General features: G+C 37.7%; 1 protein-coding gene across 1 annotated transcript; it reads right to left on the minus strand.

Moving 5' to 3' along the window:
* Positions 1-5,002: 5,002 nt before the first annotated feature.
* LOC121733171 (E3 ubiquitin-protein ligase RNF25) lies at positions 5,003-11,461 on the minus strand. The gene is made up of 7 exons (XM_042123342.1): positions 11,267-11,461; positions 10,887-11,193; positions 10,567-10,785; positions 10,223-10,339; positions 9,036-9,152; positions 5,806-5,945; positions 5,003-5,080 (listed from the first exon to the last, which is right to left on the minus strand). The coding sequence occupies exons 1-7, from the start codon at positions 11,287-11,289 to the stop codon at positions 5,029-5,031; spliced, it is 975 nt and encodes a 324-aa protein (XP_041979276.1). The 5' UTR covers positions 11,290-11,461; the 3' UTR covers positions 5,003-5,028.
* Between the last annotated feature and the right edge of the window lie 243 nt (positions 11,462-11,704).

The raw sequence follows: 11,704 nt of genomic DNA on the forward strand, positions 1-11,704 counted from the left end.
TAAACACATTTGTAATTTCCGTAATTAAGTACATATTTTGTTTAGTAAATATTTTTTTTAATCTGTGGACCGCGAAGGTCATTTTAAAGCTTAGGCCAAACCTACGCGACCAAAGCGACTGCGAAGCGGTAGCGTCTACCGCGCGGCGGACGCTGCCCATGTAATCTTTTGACGTGGGAGAGCCATGCTTCGGCACGAATGGGCCGGCTCGACCGGAGAAATACCACGTCCTCACAGAAAACCGTCGTGAAACAGCGCTTCCGCTTTTACCTTCCGTACCCTCCCTATTTCCTTCCGTACCCTCCCCTATTCCCTTCCCTACCCTCCCCTATTACCCCTTAGAAGGCCGGCAGCGCACCTGCGGCTCTTCTGATGCTGCGGGTGTCCATGGGCGACGGAAGTTGCTTACCATCAGGTGACCCGTTTGCTCGTTTGCCCCCTTATTTTATAAAAAAAAAAATGGCGCCGTGCACACCTACGCGACGAACGAAAGCGCAAGCGCGTCAAGTTGTCAGACGCGTATTTTGAAGTGTACATAACTAGACTTCTTTTTTAAAACCTTTTTTATATTATTTTGTACAACTCTTTAGTTTATGATTTTTTGATTTGTTTACGTTTTGATAGATTGATTTTGGTTGTCATGATATTAAGGCACCTACCACATGTGCATGCAGCATGCTTGAACACAGTTTTGCTAGCGCATGCTTCTCGCATGAAAAGATGTAAGACTGACTTATCTACCACATGCATGCGCAAGCCACATTCTTGCCGAGATCGTCGGCGTATATTGACAAAAACGTTGTCAAACGTCGGACAAAACTTTTTTTTACTGTCTATGCTGGTGCTAGCCTCTAGCGTGGAAACATTGAAATAATTATTTAAATAAAAGATACTGAAATCTTTGGTAAGAGTTTATTTAATCCATCAATTACATCTATACACGAGACAAAACTGACAATGTACCGGATCACGTAGTGTACGTTACAAATAATACATTGCATTATCTACTTCTAAGGACATCATATAACTATTCGAAAAATGCGTTATGTGGTATGCTCGGTAATTTTAACAAAATCGATGCGGCCGTTTGGCAACAAACACCGCCACACAATGTATTGTAGGATAGTTACTCTCATTTAAGTACATAATAAGTATACATGAAAATACACAAAATACACGTTGGAATTTTGCATTTTTGTTCATTTCCTTGGAACTATAATTTTTGCAAAATTTGTAAAAATATTTTACTCACACTTATAATTTTATGAAACATTAGTCCGAAATAAAATATTAAAACAAGGGTATTTTTGCAGATTTATTATATAAATCCGAAAAAATTGGCTATGGTCTTGATGACAAACAGTTAAATCAAAATAGGTTTAGGCATTAGCCAAGTATACTTTCAATATATTTTCGAATAGTTATGACGTTTTAAAATATCAATTACTTAATGTTACACTAAGCAAGAGATTCTTAGCAATGACTGTCAAAATCTAAATTAAGTACCTAAGTACATGCCATCTCCCAAATCTCTTACAAGTTTTATAATAAGGAATGTAATGACGAAAATTTCATTATACAGGGTCAGTACACACCGACGATGCGACACGACGCGAGAATGCATCATAGACATACAAAGATTCTTACAATGCAACGCTGCAACGCGTTTTATGCATATTGCATAATCTTGTCGCTTTTCAGTGTGAGTGAGTGATCCTTAAACAGAATTTAAAAAATAGTGGTAGAATTTTAAATTTATAATATTATCGTCAAAGTACAACAAATCTTATTAATTATGATTAAGCTGTAAATAAAAATGTATGAAAATTGCTGACTCAGACATACTGGCGTGAAAGCTGTAAGTAGTCAAAAATACTAGTTTAAGTGCAAAATTGAATCGGTGCAATACTCGTTAAAAAATTATGTTAATGCCTGCATTCGCAAAAAACTATCAGACTTCAGAGTCTTTTTGGCCCTTATAATTATAGTAATTTAATGTTATAAAAACCTAGCTTTGTGCATATAGCGAGTTTGGATTACAAAAGTTTAATACATACTTATTGCATACAGGATTCATTTCTAAGGAGCATCAAACGTATTTTTTACGAAACCAATTTTGAGTCAAACTTAGCCAAATATTAGAAAAACGCTTAAAAACTAAACAATATTACATAAATTCATAAATGTCATGAAACAAGTTGAATAACTATGTAGAAAATAATTCTCTATTAGAAATCATTTTAATTACAAAATATAATTTGAGAAAAATATAATATTTCAGTTGATAATTTAAAGAATATCAAAATTATAGTAACAAAAATATACATCGCTGTGAAAAACAAGTAATGTTAGATTAAATCTTTATAATAAATTGTTATAATATATTGCTCGTAGACACATTTTTCCGTCATATTACAGAAAGATTGCAAAACATTTTTAAATTAATTTAAACACTTGCCGTACCCAACTTTACAATCACTCCACGAAACTAGGGACTGCAATGCGCACAATTGTTGCCAATAACATGACACTATTTGATCGCGACAAACCAATAACGGCTCTTGATCGCTGATCTACTCGTGTTCGTCAATTTTTTTTATCACGCAATTTTTTTTATTGCGCATGTCATGTCGTGGCAACGTTACAAATATGATCATTTTGGTTACACGTCAAGTTGCGTTGCCATGACATGACATGATTTTGACATGCGCAATAAGCTTTGCGCGATAGCAATTATTAAAATGAGGCGAACACGACTAGGGATCTGAAATCGAATACTGTGCATTCCACTCATATTTTTAATTCTTCGGAGTGGTTTTAAAGTTGTGTTCGACTCAATCTGAGTTTAACGTCTAGTGTTATTTGCATCGCTATGAGTTTGTTTTTATATTAAAGTAATAGCAAAATTAAACTCACATTTGCCTTATAATTTTTACAATTCAATAATAATGATAGAGCTTGGGCTAGTGCGAAAGTGACCAGCCGACTCTCTTATTATTTTCATAACGCCACGTTTATAAGATGGCGCAACGTCAAACTGTTAGTTTTATATTCGCCACAATTCAAACAACAGTACATACAAAACCGAGCTGAGGAAGAATTTAAAAATGGAATTACTAGAAACATGAGTCTTATTTTTTTAATTAAAATAATTATTATGATCGTTTTTTTTTCTTTTTTATTGGAATCCAATTGATTCCTTTTATTGAGGTTAGGATGAGGTCACTACACTACGTTAACGTATTTGACACATTTCGTATGGAAATCTAGGGGTTGACTAGGATACTTCACAGAACGTGCATTAAATACTAGGAAATATTAGACTGCTAAATTGCGAACCCGCCTAGCATCGACCCCTGCCCAAAGAGATGTCCTCCCATTTTTTCTATATTGTTTGACAAATTCTGCGGCCCCTCAAATGACCAGTCTGTATTTTCTGTTAAATTGGAAGTTTTTTTTTACTGTATATTTAATTATAGAAAAATTATCGGATTCCCATATAACTAAGTCACATTGATTCGTATTTTTATGGAAATGTCAAGTTGCTAATTGCTATAGCTAAGTATTTAAAATTTAGCAAAGGCAAAGGCGTACCCGCACTTCTTTTAGTAACAATAAAATTATATTTATTAGAACTTAGGTACAAGTACACGTTTGTTTAAATAAATATTAATTACGTTTTAGAGTGATTTGAGGGCCGGGACACAAAAACACGATACGACGTCGTGTCGTATCACTACGCGACGTTCTTTCACGATGCGAGTTGTCGTAGAAACTCATCATTGAATTTCTACGTGAGTTTCCACGACGCGACGTCGTACGATGTCGTGTCGTAGTTTTTTACGACGCGCGTCGTTGATTCCCACGACACGACGTCGCATCGTGAAACGACGTCACGTCGTGGTACGACACGACGGCGTATCGTGTTTTTGTGTCCCGGCCCTTAGGTGGGTATTCTGGGTTTCAAAGTTGTGCGTTAATTCTAAATTTCAATTAAAATTTAATTAAGAGGCATAATAATTGTGGAATCGAAAGTCTAATTTAACATGTGTACCAAAGCGACATGTGCGTATGTTAAAACACAAATGTTTCAATGGAAACAAAAACAATGTTTTTTTTTGTTAAAAATAACAAATATTATAAGGATTAAGGACTGTTCGTTTTTACTATAACATTCATGTTCAAAGTGTTATCAACAAAAATGTCAAATAATTTGTAGAAAAGATGAAAATTATAAAGAACTAATAATAATGTCTATACATATTACATATATATGTCTGTAGGTGAAGCTGTGAATTGCCAATACTGTATATACCTAGATTAACCACATGTACCACTACTTTTTGATTTGGGAAATGGTACATATAAAAACAATTTCATCAAGGAAACCAATGTAACGCTACTTATGAACTATAAAAATAGGAATAATCACAGCATTGCGTATAAGGGCAGTAATTCACGTTAGGTAAATCGTCAGTCTTGGAGTAAATAAAAGCACCATGACACACACCGTCAAATCGAATTTCGATTCCAGTCATTTAATACTAAATAATCAGAATTTATCAACTCGATTGGCTGGCAATCACAATTTTGTCGTCTGGCAACACACAAGGAGTAACGAGGGGCCACGACAAATACACACCTGTTAAAATTACGTCGGGCAACACTAATATGACAGCTGTCACAATTTTCACCTACGTCAAGAAACTTGACCAATACCTGAAAGTAGTCACAAACTTCTTCTACAAACAGAGACTCAACAAGTACCTGACAATTATCACAATTTCGAAACCCGACAGATACCTGACAGTCGTGACGACTTTGAAACTCGACAGATACCTGACAGTCGTCACAATTTTGAAATTCGACAGATACCTGACAATTGTCACAATTTTCGTCTACGGCAAGAGACTCGACATATACCTGACAGCTGTCACGATAACGTGTAGCGGGGACAGGAAGACACGGGGGGCGGGGGGCGCGCGGGGCGGGCTAGGCGGCGGCGGGGTAGGGCGGAGCGCGGGGAGGTCACCGCCCGCCGCGCCCGCGGCGACCCGGCTTGCCGCGACGGTTGAAGCCCCTGAAATAATAAGGAATATGGTTTAACCTGGCATCATGAGGTTGGGTCTGTGAGACCTGTCACATTTTGGTTCTAGTTCGGTAACTATGCGTGCGATTTGTCCACTTCTCTCAGTCGCTGGAGCTGTTGAGTTGTACTATGTATCGCAAGTAACGTTTTAGCCATAGCAAAGTCAAAGTGGAAGTTACAGGTGCACAAAATTGAAAAGGGTCTGTGAGACCCATCCCTGCAGTCGGTGTAATACTTTTCGACCCCCATGACGCCGGGTTAATACAGTAAAAGTAAAATTTTCATAGAGCATACAATACAGTAAGGATAAACTATCCTTGTTATCCAATGGGGAAGATTTTATGACCAGAGAGTGTTATTTTTGTAATCTCTATCGTTCTAATCAAATATTATTATTGTCGCACCAATGATCCATCACACGTCAAAAACAAACCAATTACGGCTTCATTTAAGCTTACAGCGCGTTCCCATCAAACACAGCGCGGCGTCGTCGACGAGACGCCGCCATCGTGAGACGGTGCGGCGACCGGTGCACCGCGCGCCCCTATTCAGGGTGAAACTTCCGAACAAAAATTGCGTTCCAAACTTAAACGAGGCATATGAAAATACCTATCAAAGTAGCATAATGCAAATATTGTCACATTTCGAACAAACTGAAGAGGTGCACGGGGCGCCGTCGTATCGTGGCAGTGACGACGCCGCGCCGTGTTCCATACCTGAATGGCCCCTTGTATGATGCGCGATTCGGCGATGCGGGCGAGGCGGGCCCGTCGGATGATGTGCTGCTGCCGGGTCGCGCGCCGCCAGCCGCCTCCACCTTCACGTCCTGAGTGCCGCTGGTCGAGACCTTCGGTTCCTATACATAAGGTTTAATAGATGGAAAAGTTTGTTTGTTTGTATTGAATAGGCTCAAAAACTACTGAACTGATTAAAAAAAATATTTACTACTACGAGTGTGTAATGATAATCCCATCAAAAACATCCTGTAAAAAAACCAAGTCTCGCAACTCAGTTTTTATACCGTAAAAATTTATGAGATCCATGCAATACCAAGTCGGTTAATTTATTCAGTCCCTACCTAGGGGACCTTCTGTCTCAAGTTATTACGTAAGTTATTATCATATCAATATAAAAAATCTTTTACGTTTTAAATAAATAGATTGACTTGGACATCCCATGATTAGATTGTTTGATATAACACTATACAGTATCACACAGCACTACGGGCCTGCATCAATCGCATGGAGCGCAATAAACTAAACAATCTAATAATAATATAATAATTATGTATAAATTGTAAGATACATTGTGTTTTCATGCGATGTCCAAGTCGATCTATTTATTTAAAACGTAAAAGATTTATGATATTGATATGGTAATAAATTACGTAATAACTTGAGACAGAAGGTCCCCTAGGTAGGGACTGGATAAATTAACCGACTTGGTATTGCATGGATCTCATAAATTTTTACGGTATAAAAACTGAGTTGCGAGACTTGGTTTTTTTACAGGATCTTTTTGATGGGATCTCACTTCTTTTTGTAGAGTTCTACTTTTCTCCTTTTTGGTACCTTTTACTACTATAAATATCAATAAAGATTTTTATAAGAAACAAATAAAACTAACAATTAATAATAATATAATCGTTATGTATACAGTATTACTATACTACTTGCCTTTCATCCATACTAATATTATTATAATGCGAAAGTGTGTTTGTTTGTTTGTTTGATTGTCCTTCCTTCACGGCCTAGCGAAGTAACCAATCGATTTGATTTTTGACGTAGACTTAGTTGAAAGGATGAAGAGTAACATAGGCTACTTTTGGTCTTGGAAAAACGTCAGGTTTCCAAAGGAGGTTTACAAGAATATTCGTATTTTACGCAATTTTTAAATTCCACGCGAGCGAAGCAAAAGCAAGCGAAACAAAAGCTAGTGCTTCATATATATATATATGTCGCAGGGAAAAGAAGATATCAGGGATATCCCGAAATCCCTAGGGATATCACGAAATCGCGGTAAATACCGAATATTCTTGTTTCTTACGTCTTCTTACTAAACACATCTAGCGATATGTCATTTCACTAAACTAAATCTAGTGAAATGTCAGAAAAGCGGATACCGCCGAATAAAAATCGAGCTACGCATTTCTCTCGCTCGCTCTAATACCCTATTACTATCTTATGGGGGCGACTAACCCTAAATTGACGATTTTATAATTAATTTTTATACTTGAAAATAAGCCCCGAATTGTTTCATTTTGTAGACATAGATACTACATTATATTTCCGAGAATCAGACCTAGCAAAAACACGATATCTTAAAATTTTCTCGATCACAAAGATGCATCTAATTTTCACGAATTTTTCATATATTGCCATAATCGTGCATTAAACTAAGTTAATATTTTAACACATTGTATAGAATTCTATCATTGAGGAACTGACCTAGCGGATTTTTTAAATGTTACATATTTATCGAGTTATTAGGAAAAAAATAATTTTCTTTTTATTAAAATGAATCCGCGGCGTCCTTTTTCACCTGGCATATGAAAGACGGGCGAGAGTGTGAAGAGAGAAGGACGATTTTTTGTTTGTCTCTTAACGCGAATGGGGCATTATCAGCGTGAAGGGATCTTATTATCGGTATTGAGTTATTAATATCCCTATAACACTTAACAGGCTATCGAACCATGCAAGTAACATGCGCGTAAGTCTGGAAAATATAAAAAAATGTTGAAACTCGAGAGTCGTAAAAGGTGATATTTAGAAAATCGCATTCAAACTTAACGTACACGTAATAATTTAGCGAATAAAATCACACGAGCCGCGCCAGCTCGAGCGACGCATTTGTTTCACTCCCACTAGTGCCCGTGTGGGTAATAGAGCGAGCAAGAGAAATGCGTAGCTCGATTTTTATTCGGCGGTATCCGCTTTTCTGACATTTCACTACATTTAGTTTAGTGAAATGACATATCACTAGATTTGTTTAGTAAGAAGACGTAAGAAACAAGAATATTCGGTATCTACCGCGATTTCGTGATATCCCTAGGGATTTCGGGATATCCCTGATATCTTCTTTTCCCTGCGACATATAGATACCTATCTACAACTATTACTCCTTCGAATATACGTACGGAAATATCGATGGTACCGGTAAAATGATTCATAAATTGCAATTAATGTAACTTTGTTATCTTATACAATATGTAATATATGGGATTACAAGGTTATTCACGAAGTTAGAGAAAGAAGAAGAAATCTGGACAGTCATTATAAAATGTTTATTAGGTTTTTCCCTCAATTAAGACACTAAACACTAGCTAGATATCTCTCTACCGATGATATTGATGGTACGGGTATAATGATTCATAAACCGCAAATGTAACTTTGTAATCCTATACATTTATATGGGATTACAAAGTTATTTACGAAGTTAGTGTATCTAGAAAACTAGACAGAAATTTCGAAATATTTGAATTTTTCCTTGATTTAGTCACTAAACACTACTTATATTCTAAATTTGAAGGGTCTATGTCAGCTAGAAGTGCCTAAGACTTTTGGTGATCGGTCAGTCAGTCAGTCAGTGACAAAATTAAGAAACTTTAACAAGTTACAGTTCTTAAACTACTGGTTCAAATTGAACGAAATTTTAAATATACCGTGTTTCTACAATGCTTGCTTAGCAGCTGAAATTCAGGCTTGTTTTATCCACAATGAAGTAATAGAGGGTCAAAAAGAGCTTGAATTGGTTCGAGAAAAGGATGGTACGGCCGTGCCGCTTTTTTGCTCGACTTGGCGGGGGCACTACCGTGCCCCCAGATATCTTCTAAGTCAAAAGACCGGCTACTGATCTCATCGAGATCTTCCAAATATCTTTTTTTTTGTTTTAATTACCATTTTACTTGTTATTAAAAACGAAATTAAATGTTTTTATCAAAGTGTACCTCGTTATCAGACGGAGTAGTGATAGTCAACGGTGGCGGCCCGTCGTCCCCCATGCCGACCACACCGCCGCGCGCCACCTGACGAGCGAGCAGATCCGCCATGCGTTGTTGGAGAGCCTGAAAAACAACAAAGAGAAGAATGATTTGACACTTAAGATATACAGGGTGTAAACAAAGTGATAATCTTTCAGCACTGATAAATTACTAGAGAACTCAATACAGGGGACTCATACACCTTGGGGTGTGTATGAGTCCCCTGTATAGAGTTCTCTGTTAGTTTATCAGTGCTGAAAGATAATCTTTTTTTTAACTTTTGTATGGGCAATCTCATGATGCTGGGAAGCTTGCCTATATGAATTCCAAAAAAAATAAACTTTATTTTGATTTCTGTTGAGTTTCGGTCACCGGTGACCGTATGGGGCTTGACGAATAAGGGACACATAAACACTATAAAGAATTATCACTATGTTTTGTTACACCCTGTATATGAGTGAGGACTTAGGGCCAACGCTAAAACTCGCGCGGGCGCACGCTCGCGTGTGTATAAATGAAAAAAGTATGGGCAGCGCAGGCGCGTTGCGACGGAGCGCAGACGTGGGCGACCACGCTGCCCATACTATTTTTTATGTATGAGCATGCGCCCGCGCGAGTTTTAGCGTTGGCCCCTAGAGAACATAATATTTAGTCCGAAAGTTGAAATAGAATACAGTATAGAATGATAACTCTCATATGTTGGGGTTTGTGATTGTGTGCATTGCGTTTGATTTCGCGTGTGCTGTGTTGATGGGAGGGTTGTCTGACTTAGCTCCATTTCCAGTTGTACTTCTAAGTCAGACCTATTATTACCAAACCTTGGGCATTTAATGAGCAGGTGGAATATTGTCTCGTCCTTTGTGGGGTCACAAATGCAGGAGGGGCTGTCTTTAAGGTGGAAACGATACAAGTATGCTGCGAATCCTCCATGACCGGTTATAACTTGCATGTGTGTAGGCGTTATTGTAACATGCCTTAGTATTTCCCACGCCTTTTTAACAATGGGGAAAAAAAGTTTTGTGACCGATCCGGTTAAGGAGGATTGGTATCTTTCCTGCCACTTAACTGTTGTCCCCTTCCTTATTTTTCTCCGTATATAGGACATTGGCACTCTGTTGTAATCTGAGGCCATGTTTGTGGAAGAAGAAGTTTACCTTTAGTTCAGCAGTTAAGTGGAATGGTGGAGCAGTGAGAGAGTCCACAGGTGGTGGTGCCTTCTTCAGTGTTTCCACATCAAATGCAACAAGACAGCGGCAAACTGGACATGTTTGCTGAAATAATAATTTAATACCAGTTTAAAAATATTGACTTATTGGCCTACCTCCTTTATGTTTATAGTATAAGTAAAATTAAATTAAATTTTTAAAGCAACATTCATATTATTTGTAAATTTGAATTGCTGAAAAAATGAGAATACAAATCCATTGGGTAACACAGATATACACATACTATATTATAAGAAATAATTTATACTTCTTTTATATTAAGTATGAATTACCTGGTAAGCAGGTGCCTGAACTTGCTGCCAATTCGGCAGCTTATCTAATTCTTCCTGGTAATATTTTTTACCAGCAATCAGATGTTTGGACAAGCAGTGGCTGTGGAAGTGGTGATAACACTGCGTCTTGATGAAAACATCACCCTGCGTGAACCCGTGTAGGCAGATCACACACTGACCGCTGGGGAGGTTACTTTGAGTTAAGAATTCACGGACAAGCTGAAATATGATAGTATGTTTTGTTATTTCATCAAAGTGCTGGTCTTCAAAAACCTAGTTTATGAATAATATCACTGAATAATATTGCAACATCAACTCACCTCAATCAATTCAAATATAACTGGGTTACCTAAGTTTATGTTTAACATTTCTCTAATTTTTGTATTAATAATTGACAGTAATTGGTCATCCAAGCCTCGGGGATTTCTGAGGAACACTTCTGGACTGCTGTCAGGGTAGTCCGGGGTCAGTCTGACCTCCAATGTTATGCACACAAACTGTTGATCAATATTATCCGCAGTCGACGGATGGATAACAGTTTCGATAATTTTTGGCACTCCATCTTCATGTTTCACAACCAGATCTTCAATTAAAATCGCTTCCAAAGCCTCTATTTCGTCGTAAACCCTAAAATAATTAAGTATTACAAGCCAAACGACTCCAAAAACACGATACTCTAGGAACAAATTTGCTAACAAACCTTTCGTCTACTTTCGCCGACATGATGTATGCGAAGGGACGTTTCGACTAAAGTCTAAAATAAATCTAGGGCTAGGTCTGGGAGAGGTTTTTTTAAATGCATTCAGTTCAGGCAAGCGCAATGCAGTCGTGGGTGCAGCGAACAGCTGAGCTGGGGGCCGAAACAAGTTGAAGTTCCACAAAAATCAATCATGCCGTTCAACAATGACAGTTGACTTGACAGATTATAGAAAATCCATAGACTATGGCCTCACTAGACCATAGAGTAAAAATCTTGTATTCTTACCATGATTTTTACTGTAAAACCTTTGCCAGCGCCCAGCATTGGGTAAAATAAGTTGGGAAAACCCTTTGGGAAAACCAAAGAAGGAATATAGGGCGAAGCCAAACGAGCGTAATTTGCCGACCCGAAAGTCTGCTACTCATAATTACTCAAATT

Source organism: Aricia agestis, chromosome 13, assembly GCF_905147365.1.
Source record: "Aricia agestis chromosome 13, ilAriAges1.1, whole genome shotgun sequence".
Lineage (NCBI taxonomy): Eukaryota > Metazoa > Arthropoda > Insecta > Lepidoptera > Lycaenidae > Aricia > Aricia agestis.